This window comes from Pleurodeles waltl, chromosome 4_1 (assembly GCF_031143425.1).
Source record: "Pleurodeles waltl isolate 20211129_DDA chromosome 4_1, aPleWal1.hap1.20221129, whole genome shotgun sequence".
In the NCBI taxonomy this organism is placed as follows: Eukaryota; Metazoa; Chordata; class Amphibia; order Caudata; family Salamandridae; genus Pleurodeles; species Pleurodeles waltl.
The window spans coordinates 139779571-139801428 of record NC_090442.1 but is presented as its reverse complement, the minus strand read 5'-3'; the positions used below and the strand labels follow the sequence as shown (position 1 = coordinate 139801428).

General features: G+C 45.7%; 1 protein-coding gene across 1 annotated transcript in view; it reads left to right on the top strand.

Annotated features, from left to right (window-relative positions):
- LOC138287474 (estradiol 17 beta-dehydrogenase 5-like) overlaps positions 1-21858 on the top strand; it is a 222345-nt gene that overhangs the window by 6895 nt on the left and 193592 nt on the right. Inside the window, exon 2 of the mRNA XM_069227915.1 lies at positions 20862-21029. Within this exon, the coding sequence (XP_069084016.1) occupies positions 20862-21029 (168 nt within the window). The remainder of the gene's footprint in view (positions 1-20861; positions 21030-21858) is intronic.

Here is a 21858-nt window from a genome sequence, read left to right as displayed (position 1 = left end):
CACAAACCCCACTATGCCTCTCCTCTCTACCTTTACATGCCCTTACAGCCTGCGTATTAACGGGTAACCTCTCACCCCAGTTCCCCAGCTTCCCACCTCCCCCCACCACCAATAAAAGTTGAGACTGGGCAGGGCCCTGCTAGTTCCCCCCCCCCCCACCCCGTCCGCTCCCAACCTCTGGGCCCTACTCCGCGTGAATGGGCTATCCCCGCCCTGCCGAAAAAACGCCCTGCCTGGCCGGCCTGCCTGGCCAGGAAAGAACAACATGCGGTGTGCAAATTTGTGAAAAACAGGTGGGGGTGAATAGCCACACCCGCCCCACAGAAAACCGATTGTTCCCGCACCTGAGCCGCGGACGACGCGCTGTACAGCCGCCTCTCCGCCTTGCGCTGCGCCATATTTCCAGCGCTCCTTGTCCCCCGAGGCCCGGCCCACAAAACAGGCCTGGGCAAATTTGCCTGGCTGGCCAGGCGACATCGCGGGGCACGGCCCGCGCAGCCCCCACTCACCGCGAGTTCCTCCAAGAACCTAGTAATCCACCCCCTACCTTTTCAATATTGAACAAGAAAAAAAAACCCACAGCCAACTTCATGACAGCGCGGCAGGCTGTCGCGGAAGAGGCCGTCCCCCTAATCCCATTCCTCCTATATACTCCCACCATTAGACCCTCCCCCCACCTAGCCCCAGCCAATCCCTGTCCTGGTGTGTCACTTCCTGTCCCGAATGCCCCCGTGGAGAGACTAGACTGCGTCTGCTCTCCACGGGTCCCTACAAAAACAACACACGGAGAAATAAACATAGTTCTCCTTGTTACACTTGACTCAGGTCGGTGCACATTTGGTGTCAAAGTGATGTTTATAAGTATTTGTTAATATGGGTTTGTGTCAAAATACATGGGTAGCTGCACAGGAATGCCCAAGTACCACTCGTGTAATGCCTACCTGACGTAAGGTAATGCAATGCAGCACTATATTTTGAAATGGCTTTCTTTTTTTATTACAAAACCACAATCCGGAATGTGTGTGGCTTTGTACATCCAAAACAGATTTTGCATCGGAGCTGTGACAAAAAAGTGACACAACCTGACGCAAAATCTTAGTAAATCTAGGCCTCAACCTATACATTTAGGGTCCTATTTATCAAATAATCACACATCGCAGCACGTCACCTTATTGCACTGCATGATTGGGAAAGCGTAGGAATGCGCCATATTTAAAATAATACAATACATTCCTGCCTTTTCCCAGCGCTGGCGCACAATTAACTGAATGGCAATTGTGTGGAGGATCTAGAGCTACCAGGAGTGGGTGGACATCATCATTGCTACATGAGTAAAATGTAGAAAAGTGATCAGCCCAGACTTTTGGATTTAGAAAATACTATTTGTCGGGTTCTCAAAAAAAGTCCACCATCTTTGTACTCCCCGGTACTGCCCGAAATTTGCTCAGCTCTTAAGATGTCTGCTTTCACTTGTGACAAACACTGAGGTTCATGTCTGATCCAATGAGTTATATTATTTATCAGTGATCCCCTATCCTCCCTTGTATTTCGTCCCAGATTGGGAATGTCTATCAAGTACACTATATATGCTGGCTGCTTAACAATACTTCCTTTCCTATAATCATTTGTTCCACACATAGGTCCATTAAGAGGATTCATCATACTGGAAGTGGTACGTGTTGAGAGTTTCCAGGTCATTCCCTTAACAAGTGGGTCAATGTGAATTGGATATGTAAATGGTTCCCTCCAAAATTGCGTAAATATACCCCTCCAATGCCAGCGTACACAGATCATAGGATCCTGGTGAACCAAAGTCCGGTCAGAATTCATCACCTGCTTTAGGCTCCAGGTGACAGTAACCACTTAAACATTTCGACATTTCGACTATCGATCTTAGAAAAACAAAATTACTGAAATTAGGCGAAGGTGGGCCAAAGTGCTGGCGGTCGATAAATGGCACAGTAATTGACCTGAGAAAAAAATATATAATTATCTGGGACTCATTTAACATCCTTGAGCGAGCCGTTTCCTTTAGAAACTTTACTAGGTGGAGCAATGGATGTATTTCAAGACCCTCTGCATTGTACAGCGGGCACTTCGGAGTGATTCACCAGCATTTCATCACCAGCTGATTCGAAAGGTAGCCACCTCTCCGGTTACCTCGCTCGGCATTTGCTTCAAGGGTAGTCGATTACATGTTTTGTTTATTGTGATAAAGAGTTATGATCTAGCTACAGTTTGGCCAGTGTACCAAAAAGCAGTGCTGTGGTATCTAAAAAAAAAGATGACACCTAGTTTTCGCCACTTTAGTGAAAGATTTGAGCATTTTGAAAACCGCCATGCCATTGGCTGGGATATTTTTATTTAGACCACTGAAATACTCCCAGATCCATTGGAGAGAGTCAAAGAACTCATAATGGTTATTTATACACATTCATCCCCAACACTTCAATGGCTCCTTGTTTTTAACCTTCTTCCTGTTTGATGTGGAACACTCTGCCACCAGTGGGTGAAATGAGCTAATAGCATTAGAGCTCTTCTGCCTTGGGCTGCAAGTGTTGATAAAGGTTCTTCCCTAGACATTAAGCTCTTGCTTGTGGTCAGAGTAAAGGGCCTTTCTTGGCCGGTATTTTCCTCAACATTGGGCTATATAGATATAACGATGATCTAATGTCAACAAAATGTCAGTTGTGCTAGAATCTAGGCCTGGAATGCATGTCTTCTGGGCACGAGGTTGTGCTGCAGGGTTAGACCCTTTAGTAGTTCAAACAATTAGTGGTGGTGTGTAGTCAGCCTGTTCACTGCTCATCACTGTCATATTATCCCCACAAAAGTTATTCATTTCTCCTCACCTCTCTTCCCCAAGGTACACCACAAGCACCAATGTGGACAATTCCAGGGATGCAATACTGAGGTTTCTGGCTGTGTAAGAATCGGACCATTCCTCCGTCCACCAATATTATTCTCTGTGCAAAGTGAAAGCACCTTCCTCTGCCATGTCTCACTATGTCTGCTTTCCATGTCAACAGGCCTGCCAGCAACTACAATGACACCCTTTCATATCCCTACCCACCCAATAATTGCTGACACATCAGCAGTTTCTGGTAGTGCCTGGATACCTCCCCTGGGCGAGATGTGCCCTCTACAAATAGTCGTAACATATCAGTTTGTTCTTTATCTATCTCATCACTCTAATCTTATGGTGGGTTTCCCCTTTCACTCCCATTGCCTTATACCTACAGAAACCCATGCTGGAGTGAACACTTGGCATACAAATTGAGGTGCCCTAGCAGTTGTGCAGAACAGGTGATACATGAGTATGCATCGTCGTACCACTTTTTGGGTTCTCTGCCCAGCTGGGAATTTATTAAGCACCTGATCTGGAGTTGGGTGCTGTCTAAAAATCCTCTGGTTATGGAAATGCTAATTGTGAAGTGGGATCCGCCAGCAGAATTTATTCCACTAAGAGATGTGTGAATGAAACGTTCACCACTCGATAGTCCCATGAATTTATCATTTTCTTTAGATATCAGAGTATTTTTCATTCCTACTCACCTGCAAAGCATACCTGCAAATGGCACAGGCTGGAAAGGGCCATTCTCTCTCCTTCAATCTCCTTCTCCAGTTTAATCATACTGTCTCTTCACGATCTTTTAAAGATATAAAATTCTCCACTCTTTACAATTATTCCTTCTAAATAATGGTAGAAGTGTATAGTTCCAGTCGTACTGGCTAGCTTAACTAGACAACTTGCATCAAGCCTTTTCACCACAGGAGAGACAACCGAGCATTATCATAGGTGGGAGTGCCGATGTTCTCCATCCTCCAAGACACCAGGGACTCCACCTGTGATGCAAAGCAGACTCACACACCTCCTTCAATTTCCGGATAAGCATGGAGGAAAAATCAAGGCCTAGGTCAAGTGAGGCAGTGTAGAGGTGCGCTACAGAACAAAATAATTATCACAGAAGTCCCAAAAATGAGAATTTGTAGACAGGTTTCTGTAAATGTGCAGCACTTCTTGAAAACTACACACCAAATAGAGCATCCCACAGGCATAAGATGTGACTTCCCCTCAAAGTGAATGCCAAGAGGTATATGTCTACCTGGTTTAAGAGCTGTAGAAGAAAGGTAGTTTTTATGTCACTTCTACGGTGCTGTAGTCCCTTGCCAGTTCTTTCACTCTGTTCAATTTGGAATACTGTACTTCACTGAACAGTCAGCATGGTCACTAAATATATATTACCCAAACCACAATTTCTTCCAGGCAGACATGTGGTGTATAAGATTCCATGCCACATTTTGGGCTCCCTATCCAATCAGCAAGTTATTTTTAGAAATGTGTATTAACAGAAAATGTTCTTTTTTTAAAATAAAATGCAAAATATAAAGCAGAATTCAAACATAGAATTTCAATATCTCAAAATATAAAAATATATTTACAGTAGAAATCAAATGGTCCAAGTACGCAGTACACTACAAATGGTAATGAAAACACAATTCAGTGGTGAAACTAGAACCTCTGGCTTTTAAATTAATGTACCGCTTGGAATCTCCAAATGATTGATAACACTGGAAGACTCCTGAAAAAAAACACAAAACCAAATCATTTACTGCAAAGATGGAAGGGCTCAAACAATATTTGCAAACCTGTAGACTTCACTACCCGGTATTCAATGATATTTCAGTTAAAACGTCTTTATAAAGCTGATGGGGCCCACTACAGGATGTCCCATAAGTACATTGAATAGACTGAACCCAAGACCCTCCAATTAGGCCTGAATCAGAAATGGAAGGACACCCCAGTACCTCTGAATGGGCCCTTTACAGTGCCCATCATGAATTTGTGCACAGAGTATCATCCGTGCCCATCCACAGAGTACCATCTGTGACCAGCAATCTCCCGGTCACAGGTGGTACTCTGTGGAAAACTGGTAGTTCACACTCCATTTCTATCACTTGACATGAAGCCGGGTCTGGTGGCTTAGTGGACTAATGCGTCCACTATAGGGGCCTGTGTTTGACCTCATGGTCACAGGTTCAAATCCTGGTAGGTTCACTCAGCCTTTCATCCAAAATTCTGAGGTCGATAAAATGAGTACCATTGAGTTGGGTAACAATAAACATCTGTTATTCAGCGCCAAGATGCCTGCGGGTGAACGTGTGCTTTACAAATACTAATGTTATGTAGGGGGACATGAAGTTGGTACACCTGTCTGACTTGTAATCCAGGTACAGAATCTCCAAAGGGTCCCTGGCCACACCTGCAGCTGCACTGCCTCTGGCAATGTGGTCCATGAGAATGAGTATGCACTTATTGCTCGTAGTGATAGGAATACCACCAAGACTCACAGGGTATGTCTCTACCCTCTCCATTAGAACCCTGACCACTAGGAGTGGCATCAGGGGTGTTGCATTTTGACAACCAGATTTAACAGACTTCTAGCAAGTGCCCTGCCTTCAGGCCTGTTGTTAGAAATAGAGTTTCTGGTTGGCTAGGGTATGCACCTAAGCCAGGCAGAACCCACCCACTCTAATGAGGGCGAGGGAGTTACACACCCAAGATAACCCCTGCTCACCCCCTTGGTAGTCAGGCCTATCCCAGAGGTAATGTGTAAAGCCATTGCACAACACACGTGACACACTATCCCCACCACAAAGGAAACACAACACCAAGTTATATAAAAGTAAACTGTATTGTATACAATATTATTAGACCAAACACAACATCATTTATACCCTGCTACCCAAGCAGTTGTCAGGACATTACACAGTACTATTACTCTGCGAAAGCCAGCAGTAGTCACATACACATAGAGGTTACTGGTTATTCTGCAACATAAGCAGCAGTCAGGTAAATATTGCTAAAAAAGTGCACATATCATACTACCATCATAAATTCCCATAAAAGCAACATCAGAGAGCACCTGGCAAGTCATGAATGTACACTGTAGCACTCGCATTGCACAAAAATCACATTAACATCAGGGTTGCACATATCATGAAAACAAATGTCACCAGCAAAGTAGCAACAGTATCATGTAATGCACAGTGAGAATCATCTTGCGCAAATGTCACCAAAACACCAGGAATGTCCATAACGAGGAAGCAACCCTTGCCCGTTTGCAGGCCGAAACCATGTGGCCACATAAGGGGCACCAGTGATCCTTCTCCGCTAAAGAAAGTCATCTGAATATGGGTGAGGGAGGGGGGCGGCACATACGCCCTCCGATCCTCAGGGGTCAATGCCAACCAGGGGTGCAAATTGCCGCAGGGGCCCCTCAGGGCCACAACTGGCCCCCACCTGGGCAGGGAAGCCACAGAAACTAAAGCAGTACTGGAGCATTCATGCTCCTCATGCAGCGACTGGGAAAGAGGGACTTATCCTCGTTTCCCCCGCGTCCTGCTCTCGGGGTGCCCCCTCCTTGACCGGGGACACCATACAACCCCCCTCAGGCTTCCTCGGTGCCCGGTGGGGAAAACAGAGGCTGTCTCAGCCTCAGGTGACTCGGGGGACCACGTGTCTCCCCCCAAACGCACTGTCGTCGTGGCCAACTCTAGGGTGGCCCTGGGAGCTGGGAATCAAGTAGATGCAGGTGCCACAGCACCCATCCCTTGTGGGACACAAGTGGAAGCACAGGACGGTAGGGCCCAAAAGCAGGCCAGCCAGCACCAGAGGAATGCAGTCAGGCAGTTTCTCCTTGTGAACCAGCAGGTCACAGGTCAGCACAGCAACAGCAGTCCAAGTCAGTTCCTGGTGAGCCCCTTCAGTAGAATTCTGTGTCCATTACAGTTGTTCCAGAGTGTCTAAGCATGGAGAAAATCCCCTGTACTTATACTCATTTTTGCACACACTTAAAAAGAGGGGAAAAAGGCTTCCAACCAGTTACAACTGGTTCTGGGAGTGTCCCCTCTCTCCTCCAGCACAGGCTCCAGACATCAAATAGGGGTGAACAGGCCCTTTGTGTGAGGCCATGGCACAGCCTTTACAAATACAGGTGTGCCCTGCCTCCCCTTCTCTCAGCCCAGGAAAACCATTCAATATGCAGAAGCACCTCTGTGACACCTCCAACCTCCCTGTGTATAGGCTGTCTGAAAAGTATGCACAAAGCCCAGTTGTCACTCTGCCCCAGACGTAGATTGGATTCAAGCTGCAAAACACCAGAGTCATAAGCACAGGGAAATGCACACTTTTTAGAAGGGGCATTTCTATATTGGCAATAAAAATCCACCTACACCAATAAGCAACATTTCTCACTCCCATTACAACCATACCAAACATGCCTACGCTACCTCTAGACATACCCCCTAGACATAAGGCAGGAAATTTCCAATGCAATCCTATGAGTACTCACAGCAGTGAGAAACCAAATAGGCTGTTTGTCACTACCAGGACAGGCCACACAACCAGGCACAGGTCCTGCCTTCTACATACATAGCACTCAGCCCGTAAGGCTAGCTAGGGCCTATCTTAGCGGTGACTTACATGTAGTAAAAGGGGAGTTCCAGGGCTGGCAAGTAAATTTAGACGCCAGGTCCCTGTGGCATTAAACTGCACATGCAGGCCCTGCACTAGCAGTCCTGATACAGGGTTGAAAGGCTACTTCGGTGGGTGGCGCAAGCAGTGCTGAAGGCCACTAATAGTATTTAATTTACAGGCCCTGGGTGTAGAGCTACCAATGTACAAGGGACTTACAGGTCAATTAAATGTGCCAATTAGGTGTAAGCCAATCATACCAACTTTAGAAGGAAGAGCACCTGCACTTTAGCACTGATCGCCAGTGATAAAGTGCTCAGAGTCCTAGAGCCAATAACAAGAGGTCAGACAAAATAGGAAGAAGGAGGCAAAAAGTTTGGGGATGACCGTGCAAAAAGGGCCAGGTCCAACACCTATGCTGAACCAGTAGAAATGTTGTAAGCCTGTCCTCTATGTTTGTGGGTGATTCTGTGGTCCTTCCATTGCCTCTTAGAGGCTGTGATGTTGCCTCATTGTGGGTCTGGAGTTTTGATGTTTAGTGGGGCTTGCCTTGGTCTCTGATTTTGGAGGAAGGTACAGGCACAGTTCCTTGCCTGTATGAGAAATTGGGGTATTAGTTCAGAGGTAACTACCCATCTCAAATAATAACCACAATCCTTGTCAGGGTGAACCCTTTAACTTATAGCAAAGAGAAGTCAGGCTTAACTAAGAGGCAACGTGTAAAGTATTTATGCAGTACTCAAACACTAATAAAGTGAAAACACAACACAAGTATATTTTAAAAATTAAAAAGACACTGAAACAACAGGAACCCTGTAAGTAGAATCAGAGTTATAATTTTTTAAGTAAACAACAGCCCCAGCCATGGTCATCTGGTTGCACTTGCCCTTTACAAAGGTGCAAATAAATGTGACCACAGTGCAGTGCAGATACAGTAACCAGGTTCGACACAGTCAGAAGGTTTGCCTTTGGACTTAGGGCCTAATGACGATATTGACGGTCCTTTGCTGGTTGGACTGCCAGAGGACCACCGTTCCTCCCAGAAACATGGTTCTAGACAGGCTGACGGTGGTCAGAGTCATGGTCAGCCACAGCGGTGTTGAGTTCAGCGCTGCCACGCTGATCACAAGCCCGGTTTCCGCCAGCCTTTTCACGGCGGGGACCCCGCCATGAAAAGGTTGACGGAAATACAGTGCAGGGGGCCACAGGGGGATCCCTGCATTGCCCATGGTCATGTCTTGGGGAGTGCAGGGTCCCCCCCTGCACAGCACCCTCGTAATGTGCACTTTCTGCTATGGCAGACAGTGCGCATTCTGAGGGTGCTTGGGGCACCCTCTGTACAACAACATCGGCCTCAGTTCCATGAGGAGCCAAGGCCAATGCCGTTGCACGGTTTACACTGGGTTGTCCGGTGGAAACCTCTGCAATCAGAGGTTTCCACCGGACAGCCCAGTGGAAACCCTGCAATCTGCCCGGGGGGTGAGACTGCCAGCTCTGCGCAGTCTTCTCTCCACGGGGCTGGAAGGCCAACGCCATGCCCGCTAGCCTCGTATTGAGGCTCTTAGGCCCATATTTATACTTTGTGACGCAAAACTGCGCTAACGCAGTTTTGTGTCAAAAAAATTAGCGCCGGCTAACGCCATTCTGAAGCGCCATGCGGGCACCGTATTTATTGAATGACGTTAGCCGGCGTTAGCCGCTGGCGCCGTCTGGTGTGCGTTAAAAAAAACGACGTACACCAGGCAGCGCCGGCGTAGGGGAAAATGGAGCTTGGGCGTGAAGAAATGGGGCAAGTCAGGTTGAGGCAATTTTTTCGCCTCAACCCGATTTGCGCCATTTTTTTTTCACTCCCAACCCCCATAGAAATGACTCCTGTCTTAGCAAAGACAGGAGTCATGCCCCCTTGCCCAATGGCCATGCCCAGGGGACTTCTGTCCCCTGGGCATGGTCATTGGGCATAGTGGCATGTAGGGGGGCACAAATCAGGCCCCCCTATGCCACAATAAAAAATAAAAAAAAACACTTAACTGAACTTACCTTAATGTCCCTGGGATGGGTCCCTCCAGCCTTGGGTGTCCTCCTGGGGTGGCCAAGGGTGACAGGGGGTGTCCCTGGGGGCATGGGAGGGCACCTCTGGGCTCCTTCAGAGCCCACAGGTCCCTTAACGCCTGCCTTTTGCAGGCGCTACAAAACGGCGCAAAAGCGGCCGTACGTCATTTTTTTTGACCCGCCCACTCCCGGGCGTGATTTTTGCCCGGGAGTATAAATCCGACGCACATGCCTCGGAGTCGATTTTTTAGATGGGAACGCCTACCTTGCATATAATTAACGCAAAGTAGGTGTCCACGCTAAAAAATGACGCTAACTCCATGGACTTTGGCGCTAGACGCGTCTAACGCCAAAGTATAAATATGGAGTTAGTTTTGCGTCGAAATTGCGTCAAAAAAAACGACGCAATTCCGGCGCAAACGGAGTATAAATATGCCCCTTAGTCTCGAAAATGAAAGCCAAAAATCCTCAGTGGGGAAAGACAGCAGGCTCTGTTTGAAGAGGGTTCCGTATTATCGTGTAGCTGCTAAACCCATTTACTTTCGTCAGGGAAGCTCCAAGCGGGAGAAATTCAAATTTCACGCCTAGAAAAGGTCCCTCGCCAGCCGGACACTTTTAACACTTTCTTCCTTTGATTTCTACTTTCTAACTTAGGTCCTGATTTAAAGTTTGGTGGATGGGGTTACTTTGTCACAAATGTGACGGATATCCCGTCAACTGTATTACGATTGCCTTATAGCCTATGGAAATTGTAATACGATGGACAGGATATCAGTCACGTTTGTGACTGAGTAAACCGTATACTAAACTCTAAATCAGGCCCTTAGTTACCTTTTTGGAGCTCAGATTCTTCCAAAAGGGGAAAAGGTGCAGGATGTATTCGAAGAGGGCTCAACGAGGCTGGATAGCTTTTCCACGAGGTCCCACTGGATTGGGTTTGCTGTTGCAGAGTAGAATGTAGCAGAAAACAACTTGAATCTTTGGTCCATTGGCAGCGCACCTTCGCCAGATTGGCTTGGCCCCAGTCTCCTACCTGTTCCCAGAGCAAAAAGTTAGAAATATGTTTCTAAGTCCCATGATTTGTTGAGAGGAATGCTTTTTGACACCAGCCACAGGTTCAGGTACATAGGTTCAGCAATTGGGGGTCATGGCTTACTCTAGCAAAAGCCAACAGCAGGGTCCAGGGCAAGTCAAGTTGGAACTGGTCAGCTGGAAATGCAGGAAAAGGCCTTTTGAAGCTTGCTGTATCCCTATAGCCCAAACACAAGGTAAGCATTTTAACCCTTGCAACCCACTTATTTGTTCTTGGTACAAAAGGGAGAGCATAGTAGATCTTCTTGGCTCTTTTCAGCTTACAGACAGCAGGTCCAGTCCTCTTCTTTTCTTCGACAGGTCCAGAACATGTTCTGAGGAGGGTACTGTGGATACCACATTTACGTCCAGTGGGCCTGTGGATAAGGAAAGCCACCAGTAGGGTAAGAGATCCCATGGTGACCTTACCCACTACCAAAACCAATATGGCAGAACCTTTTTAACCGTGTGCAGTGCTCCTGTGCCCGCCCTAAAGGCGAGGCCATTGAAATGAGCAACCTTTTATCTGTGGCCACTCAAAACTGGTTCGGGGCAGCTCCTCTCCCACTGGGCCTGGTGTCTGATTGACAGGGGGTGCAAAGGAAGGAAACAGGCTCAGGTGTTAGCTACATCTGCCTGTGACAGGGTAGGCCCCTTTGAAATTAATTCAGTACCTGGGCACAGTTCAGCATGCCAGAGAAACATAACACCTCCCACACCCAAGGCCTTTGTTTCAGCTCTGGGTGCAAATTCACACCTCATCAAGGGGATTATTCAGCTTCGAGGTGGCAGTCATTAGCTGTTGTAAATGGGCTTCTGGAGACTTTTGGCAGATAAAAGGAACCTTTCAAAAGTATCTATTCTAAAATATTTATTACAAATCTGACTTTACCAATGCATTGGGTTTATAATAAGTATTTAAAAAAATCCAAGAATTAATTCTATAGCTGGTTCCTAAGCAGAGATGGTCAGATAAAATGTAATATTGTGTCCCAGTGCTTTCCTACAGCACAGCTAACCCTGCCATAGTGAAAATAGCCTTTGGGGCCTTTTTACTGTAACAACATGTTTAACATTAAACCTTTACAAATCCTCCTCTTACATACCTTGCACCCTTCCTTAATAAGCAGTGATGTCTAACTACAGGTGAGCTATTTTGCAAAAGGAGGATTTAGACCTGTCAACAAGTTTATTTTGGCAGGTTGGATTTCTAGATTAAACCTACATGGCCAGGCTACAGGTGGCATGCCTGCAGTCATGTTTACCTTTCTAATAAAGTGGATGGCACAATGAGTGATGTAGTCCACTCGTAACCTTTAACTTACTGACATCAGGTACACTTTGAGTACTATGTATTAGGGACTTACAGGTAAGTTAAATGTGTCAATTAGGGCTATGCCAATTTCATCATGTTGAAAGGGAGAGCAGAGGCACCATACCTATGGTTAGCAGGGAATAAAGTGCACAGACTTCTACAGCCAGCAAAAAGGTCAAGGCAGAACACCACATTAAAGATGGTCATTTCCAGCAGCTGGCATCTGCTGACCGCTCTGGGTGGCACCTACTTTGTTACATCTGTTATGGAGCAATGACAGCTCCACTGGGACCTATTGTGGTGCAGGACCATGGGACTATTGTGCTGGGATTCTTTACATGGTTTCTAGATCAGTAGAGGGGAGACACGAGGAAACACTTGGGGAGGCGAAGTAGACAACTGTAACCTGGCGCTATATTGGGGGCTGGGATTCTTTATTTATTTACTGTCTATAAGCAGCTTTGCCTCTAATCCATTTGGTTTCATTAGGCCAAAGTATTATGACTATCTTTTCATTTCTCTTTGTTGTTCCTTTTAGTTTCTTTATTCTTTTAGTAACTGGTATATTGTAACCACCCACTGGTGCATCATAACCCTTCTACTGTCTTTTTGCCAGCAGGATCATCTCTCCTTTACTTGGAACTTTTTGTCCCTTTGACTTTTTCCCCTTTTTTTCTTGCTTAGGTGTTGTGCTGCTGGTTCATGTTTCATGTCTTGTTATTGGAGAGTATCCTGTTATGCCTGGTAATTCCCTGCTTCATTGTTGAATCTCACAATTAGTTAGTTTTTAGGATGTTTTCCTGTGCCAGTGGTTTTTAATTCCTTATAATATGAAGTCTTCTTGGACAGATTTTCCAGCTTTCATTGATACATGTTTACCGGGCTGGTACGATGGTATAGCAACTCAAGTTAAGTAGCATTTTTTCTGCCCATCAAACATACAAAAGGTGTTTGGAGGAATGCTTTCAAATAGTCTAAACCACTACCTCTGGCAATCGCTCTGGCTAGCCCTCCTGCCCATTGCTTTTCACCCACCGTGCCACTGTAGAGAGAGACCCCCTTTTTGCAAATTAATACTGACTCTGCTTCTTCTATACACACAACATCGACCAGGACTATCCTGGTCCTAATTCTGAGAAATAAACAACTAGGTTGGAGAGAGATTACTCGATCCCAACCAAAAATAGATTTCATGCTCTTTCTTTGGAAGGCGTCGATTGACTATCATTTGATCAGGAAGTGGGTGGGCCTATGACTATTACGCTAATCCCAGTTTCTGATCCACTAAAGGGTGGGCATGGTTTGATGGATAGTAATGGAGATGAACAGACGGAGATGAAAGTTGAACTGAGTCAACTTGTCAGTAACGAAGCGCCAATAAGTGGATTTTCCATCCAATTAAAAGACATAGGGCCTGATTACAACTTTGGAGGCAGGTGTTAATCCGTCCCAAATGTGACGGATATACCACCAGCCGTATTACGAGTCCATTATATCCTATGGAACTCGTAATACGGCTGGTGGTAAATCCGTCACATTTGGGATGGATTAACACCTCCTCCAAAGTTGTAATCAGGCCCATAGTAACTAAACAGTCTTCCGCGGGGCAAGGTACTAAAACTTGGGGAGAGGACTTCTCATTTTTATTTTGGAATGTGGCGGGCCTGCGCTCGAAAATTAAGAATGAAGACTGGTTAGAGTATATTCAATCCTTTTCCTGGGTGAGTTTACAAGAGACTTGGGGACTGATTACAACTTTGGAGGAGGTGTTAATCCGTCCCAAATGTGACGTATATACCACCAGCCGTATTACAAGTTCCATAGGATATAATGGAATTGTAATACGGCTGGTGGTATATCCGTCACATTTGGGATGGATTAACACCTTCCTCCAAAGTTGTAATCAGGCCTTTGGTCCGTGGACCCTATCCACATAAATGGTTTTAGGACATTTCATACCCCGCCGTCCCTTGCTCACGAGGCAGGGTAAAAGGTGGGTTGTGTACTTTCATCTCTAACAAGTTCAATTTAATCAAGGATGTTAGATTAATTTCTAATTCATTTTATCAACTGATCACATGTGAACTAAAAATCATCGCTGAAAATGGTGATCATTAACTTTTATAATAATGTTCCTCAACAAAGTTTTTTTTCTGTTCTCAAGTTGTTAGAGGAAGATCTGGACCGAGCATGTAACTCAGCGCAAAATGAGACTTTCATTGTGTGGGGGGGGACTTTAATACACATTTGTGTCCTCAATTCTTGGAAAAATTTTGTTTTTTTGGCACGGGTGGAGATGATGACTCATACCATTTTATACATAATCATTATGGTAATTTGTCGAATTAAACGTTGTTTAAATTTGATCTCCTTTTGTGCAATAGATTAAATCACTGTAAACCACAGTTAAAACCCACATTCAATGGCAGACATGCCAACACAATAATTGATTTTATACTATTATCTAATAACTTTACTTCTTATGTGTCTGAATATAAAATTCAAGATGCTTTGTTCAGTGACCACTACCCTCAAAGCTTAAGTATTGCACTCTCTCAAGCCATCACCAAACATAAGGAACCAACGGAGAAGGTAGAGAATATAGAATTGGGAACAAGAAATGGTTACACTATCCGCTGGTCACAGCTTGAGCCTACGCAGTTCATGAAACAATTAATGAGCAAACTCTCTAAAGAGTTTGAAATTTGTCTTTCAGACAATATTTGCCCGCAGGCTTGCATTAATGCATTCACTGCAATTACTAACGGAATTAAAGACTCCCTCACAGTTAGCTATGGTAAATCGTGACCTTATGTAGGCAAAAGATGGTTTGAGAATGAATGTACTCAAGCCTATAAAAATTTTAAACAGTGCTTACATAAACAAAATCCTGACAAACATGGCATCAGCCTTAGGAGGAAGAGTATAAAAAGGCTATAAAAACAAGAAAACAGAACCTAAAAAACGAGGCTTGGCAGTCTCTTCATGAAGCAAGCCTTCAGAATGACAACGTTAAATTTTGGAAAATTGTAAACTCTCCTCTTCTGTGTGATGGAACGTTACCATCAATCGAAATAGCCATTACTGAAGAGGATTGGGTTTCTTTTTTCTCTAGTATATATTCCGCTAAAGATTTGGGGGGTCAATATGACCCTGGCAGAAGGCGGAGAAGCGGCGGTAAGACCGCCAACAGGCTGGCGGTCTTTTTTCTTGTATTATGACCATGGCGGTTACAGCCATGGTCATCTGCCGGTTCTCCGTTCCGCCCGCCGGGCTGGAGACCTGGGTCTCCAGCCCGGCGGCCGTCACTATACCGCCGGCGGTATTTTGACCCGGCTTACCGCCGTGGATTTCCTGCGGTTGGAACCGCCATGAAATCCATGGCGGTAAGTACTATCAGTGCCAGGGAATTCCTTCCCTGGCACTGATAGGGGTCTCCCCCACCCCCACCCCAACTCCCTCCCCTACACCCCCCACCACCCCTGCCACCCCCCAAAGGTGGCAGGGACCCCCTCCCCACCCGACCCCCAACATCACAGAACTCACACACACAAGACACGCACGCAGGCACCACCGACACACACACGCACACCCACCGACATACATGCCTACATCCACACACACAGTCAGACACGCACACCCACATTCATACATACACGCACACATCCATACAGACATACCCACAGACATACACGCACTAATTCCCAAAACATGCAACACCCCCGCAAGCATACACGCACTCACACAGCCCCTCTACATACACAGACGCACACCCCCATGCACCCACACAACACACAACACCCCTCCACCCCCCTCCCCTAACGGACAATCGACTTACCTGTTCGGTCGATCCTCTGGGAGGGGATGGGAGCCATGGGGGCTGCTCTGCCGACACCACACCGCCAACAGAACACCGCCACGCCGAATCACAGGACGTGATTCGGTGGGCGGTGTTCTGTTGGCGTGGCGGTGAAGGTGGAGCACCCTCCACTTCCCCGCCGCCCGCCAGTATGGCTGTTGGCGGCTCTCCGTCGGAAAAAGGATGGAGAGCAGCCAACAGTCATAATACGCTGAGCGGCAAACCGCCACTACTGGCGGTCTTCCGCACGGCGGTCCCTCGGCGGTCTTGTAAAAAGACCGCCGAGGTTGTAATGATCACCTTGGACTTGGAACCAAACCCTCTGAGACCAGTTTCCCAATCTATTTTCCCACCATTTAGCCTAAAAGAGGTTACAGATGCAATTAACGCTAGTAAAAGTGGGAAAGCGCCAGGCCCAGATGGAGTCCCAATTGATATCTATAAGTCGAACGTTCCACTTTGGGGCCCACTATTAACTCACGTTTTACGTGCCTGCTGTGCCACAGTCTTTATACCGACCTGGGCCGAGTCCATCATTGTTCCTATCTTCAAAAAGGGAGATCGTCAAAATCCTGCATGCTACCACCCAATCTCTCTGCTTGATACTCTTGCAAAGATTGCTGGACGAATTGTTTTAAACAGGCTACGAGATTGGACGGAAGAAAAGAATATCCTTTCGGACTTGCAATATGGCTTTAGAGCTGGGATAGGGACTACGCAGCAGGCCCTGAACTTAGATATTATACTCTGTAAATATATGAGGGCCAAGACCGGAGCCTTATACCTAGTGTTTGTCGACCTGACTTCAGCATTTGACTGCGTGGTCCATAGTAAATTATGGCCTATCTTATTGGACATGGGGTAGAATTAACTATTGTTCACTTTATTAGGGAACTATACGCCGGAGCTAAAGCCAAGGTGCGTTATGGGCTTCAGGGTGAATGCAGCTCAGCCTTTCCCATTGAACGGGGGGTACGGCAAGGCTGTGTACTAGCGCCACTACTGTTTGCTTGATATATTAATAAATTAGAGGGGGTACTATCCGATGTTTGCAGTGACCTCCCACAAGTTGGTTCTCGAAATATCCCAGCACTCCTGTACGCGGATGATGCCGTTTTGATGGCCCGCATCCCAGTAGCATTGCAGAGGCTACTTACAACCTTTGATAAGTATATGGAAGCATTAGGTCTCAGAATTAACCATTCTAAAACCTTCTCGATGACATGTGGCAGAAATTCTATAAAGAAACCTCAGATCATGCTAAAAGGTACGAAACTAGATGATACAGGAACCTTCTCATACTTAGGCATTACATTTGATAATGAAGGGACATGGTCACAAGCCATAAAATCGAGGAAGCTGTCATTCACTAAAACTATCATGGCTGTAAAAAACTTTTCAAAAAAGGTTGGTAGAGCGACCCCCAAGGATATGATGATATTGTACAATGCAAAATGTGTTTCTGTTGCACTGTACGGGGCAGGACTCTGGGGATATAGGAACTGCAACATCCTACAGCTAGTTGAAAACGATTTTTTAAAGTTTATTTTAAGCGCTCCAAAATCTACCCCTACACTGACATGCCATATGGAATTGGGGGTATCATGCCTTATAGATTTAATTCGTATCCAACCAATCCTATTATGGCATAAAGTATGGACTTCTGATTCCGCTAGGCTGAACAGGGCCATCATAGAAGATGCATTGGCATTATCTTATCCACTGAAAATTCCATGGCTAAATTATATAAAGATTTTTTCTATAGAGCTGGGCTATCCTGACTTATATTCCACCCCCGCAAAATTGGAAACAATTTCCAGGAAGGAATTGAAAATATCTGTCTTACTCACCTGGCCGATTTAAGATGGGCCACTGAGGCAAAGAAACCCAGCGTAATGAGGAATTTCATGTTGCAACAAACAGATGGCATGGAACCATATTTGAGTAATGTACTGAATCCAAGGCATCGGTTCGTCCGTACGTGCCTAAGATTAGAGATTTTCCATCATCTTGTTAGCTTCCCGTGTACTAATGATTGGACCCCTGTCTTGGTAAAATGTCCTTGTGACTTAGGGGGTCATTCCGACCCTGGCGGTCATGGACCGCCAGGGCCGGGGTTGGAGGATGCACCGCCAACAGGCTGGCGGTGCATCAAGGGCAATTCTCACCGCGGCGGTAAAGCCGCGGTCAGAAAAGGGAAAACGGCGGTTTCCCGCCGGTTTTCCCCTGCCCCTGTGAAATCTCCACGGCGGCGCTGCAAGCAGCGCCGCCATGGGGATTCTGACCCCCTTCCCGCCAGCCTGGTTCTGGCGGTTTTCACCGCCAGAACCAGGCTGGCGGGAACGGGTGTCGTGGGGCCCCTGGGGGCCCCTGCAGTGCCCATGCCAAAGGCATGGGCACTGCAGGGGCCCCCTAACAGGGCCCCACATTGATTGTCAGTGTCTGCCTAGCAGACACTGAAAATCGCGACGGGTGTAACTGCACCCGTCGCACACCAGCAACTCCGCCGGCTCCATTCGGAGCCGGCTTCCTCGTTGCTGGTGCTTTCCCGCTGGGCGGGCGGCCTTTTGGCGGTCGCCCGCCAGCCCAGCGGGAAAGTCTGAATGACCGCCGCGGTCTTTTGACCGCCGCGGTCTTTTGACCGCGGTACGGTCTTCTGGTGGTTCCCGCCAGGCGGGCGGCTTCCGCCGCCGGCGGGGGTCAGAATGACCCCCTTAGTGTCTGATCAAAGTACAATACACATTCTCTTTTTCTGTAAATTCTATGCAGACTTAAGGAAAGCGTTTGTGATCCCATTTTTAAAATCAATGCATTTTAAGCAATGTCGCCCTGCCTTCAATTACCTACTGTCCCTACCATCAATTATGATTTGCAATGGAATAGCTTTGTTTTTATGTGCAGTGAAGGCTAGACCACATTATCAGCCAACTTAGATAGGGTTTTCTTATTTGTATACATTTTAAACGTACTTTATTAATGATAATAGCTTTTGTTTTAAAACATACTCTTATACTGATTTTATCTGTCATGTTTTTGAACTGTTGTTTTTTTGAGAAGTTATTTAATTCCTTGCAACGTAATCTCGCTACACGGTCCTTTTAGGTATGGTCTGACTTGCTTGTGTTCTCATATTATTTTAAATATTGAGTGATGTCTTTAATATGAATTATCTACTTTTATGATTGTTGTACTCAATCGAATAAAGTATTTTTGATGATGATGATGATGACTCTCACTGGAGCAGTCCATCCCAAGATGCCAGATGTGGGCCCTCCAGAGTGGAGCACCAGCAGCCCCAGACTGGTTTTGGCCTAACCTCATCAATGAGTAATAGCTTGGATCGTATGACACAGTGAGCAAGGGAACAAAACCACTAAAGACAGGTTTCCCTGAAAAAAAAATATATGGACTCGAGTGGGACAGAGACAAGAACTAACTAAGGAAAGTAACCCACACCTCCAATAATGGTTCTAACAATAGAATGGGTAAATTGGATCATGACATAGTGTGAATATAAGAGCAAAGGTGTTTTTAAAGATGTATTTAATTGCTAGGTAATTCCTTGATGATGTGGTTTCAGTGATAGTCACACTATATGTAAGGGTCTTGAGAAACAGGGGCTACAACAAACACACTAAAAAACAGTGCCACCTTCAGGGCTGTGTGACCGGTGCTATCACCGCAGTCACCAAGCTTGGGGTTGGGGCGGGGATGCATTTTAAAGTATCTTATGGAATCAAATGCAGTTGCTGCAGAGATCCTTGTGTGCCCAGAAACTTTCAGAGGATAATAATAATGTCAAGATGACTCTGGTGGTTAATGTTCTTGCTGGAGAGATCTGTGTTTCTCTAGTCACAGGTTTGACTCATCATACGGTAGCAGAGAGGATTAATGTGCTTGCTGAAAAGCACAATCTGTAAGATGCAAATCTCAGATTTGTATTTTAAGTAGATGGCTCACTGGTTACTGCTCACTGATTGCAGTTCACAAGTTACAATCTTAATATAGCATAATGAGTTATGAACAAGCTTCCAAAAGCTGCAAACTGAAAACATAGGTTTAGAACTGTACTGTTTTTACCAATCATTATTCTAAGGGCCTCATTTACTAAGTTTTGGCACAGGGCAGTGCCATAAGTATTTTTGCTGAGCCACACTGCGTCAAAACAAAAGGGCAGGTATGTGCTGTATCTATAAAATATTGCGCATTCCTGTCCTTGTCCTCTGCGCTGGCGCATAAATTGCTGACTAGCCCCAACGCAGGCACCATTGCGCCATGGTGCAAGGGCGCCTGCTTTGCAGTGATGATTGTTTATGTGCAGGAAGGGGCACCTTCATGCTGAGAAATAATTGTATGTTTCCCTGTTGCGCCACTTTAATGCCACCCCTGAGGTGGCGTAGGAATCTGATGCATTCCCAGACTTGTAAATCTGGGAATGCGTCAGATTACTCTGGAGTTCCATGGGTGTTGTGTGGGAACACCCACAGCAACACCCATGGAACGCCCCTTTCACGCAGTGTTATGCGTGAAAGGGGTCAATATTTACAAGGCCATGAAAAGGGCTTTGTGTGGGCTTGTAAAAATGGGCCCGCACACTGCGGTAGTGGAGCATTAAAAAGAATGACGCTCCGATGGCGTAGTGTGCTGCTAGGGCCTTGTAAATGAAGCCCTAAGTTTGCTAAAAAAAACGCGGTTCCTTTGGATTGTAAAACTTTCTTATTATTGCAGACGAACCCAACCATTGCATTACATTTTAAATCCTGAATCCTGACATGTGACTCCTGTTAATTGATTTACATAATTGTATGATTCATTGTCTCTGTATAATATGTGTATGATGTAAAGCGCTCTGACACCGTACATGAGTAGTACTATAAAGATATTAAATGTGAGGGAGGGGCTATGGAGGGATAAGGGGCAGTGTTGGCAGGTGATAGTGAGGGAATCTGTAGAGATCATTTAGGGGGAACAATAACGCTAAAGCCGGCCCTGCCAGAAAGCACACTCACTGCTCCACATCTTGTACTTTGGTTGTACTACATACAACATTGCATTCTCACTTGTTCCACCTTTGTTGATTGATGTTGTAGGTCCCTAAAAGTCAAGCCAAGGAGGGTGTAAAGGTGGCTATAGAGGTTGGCTACCGCCACATTGATGCAGCCTTTATGTACAAAAATGAAGTAGAAGTTGGTGAAGCAATTCGGGAGAAAATTGCAGATGGCACGGTGAAGAGACAGGAGATATTCTACACTGGAAAGGTAAGTACATCATTCACCATTATCTTAACTGGAAACATGTATGTGTCTTGTCAGCTAGTCTTTTTTACAAGAATCTGATGATGTCTTCCAGTTGTCAAAATCTGTGTTAGACTTAGAACAGTGTTAATAAATAACAAGAGATACTCAGCTTGCCAGTACAGGGCCATGAGCAATCAACTGAGATATAAAGACCAAGGTCTATAGTTGACTCATTTAAAAAAATAAATAATGACCGATGTTGGTGGATGTGGAGAGTCATCCACAACATCTAAAAACATACATGAGCATGGCCATAGGATTTTAATCAATAAATGTAATCGATTATAATTGTAGACGTTATGTATTCATTTGATAATGATTGTGAATTGCTCAAAAAGTAGTGATCACAAAGTGCAACAAACGTGCTACGGTGAGAACTGTGCATTCAAATGGAAACAAAAGACTAGACTCAGGACAATTTCAGGACAAGTAGGGTCATGTGAGTTTAAATATATTACTGTCAACAGAGTTTCGACCTGTGAAGCAAGTCCTGAGGTCATCATCAGGACAGTGAATAATTCAGAGGAACACTCAACCTGCAATTCAGAGGGGACAGTATTTGAGTAAGTCATGACTAGGGTGTGGCCAATCAGCAATTAGGAATACACATAGGATGGGAACTTACAGTAGTCTGAGGGGTCCAGTTGAAGAATTACTTGGAATAACCATTACCAAATGGAAACTGCAAGAGGGCAAACGCATTAATTATGCTGGGAAACAAGTGTTTGGTAGGGATATTAAGCCATGCACTTTCTTGTACTTACCCCAGCAATGGAATAATCATATAGCC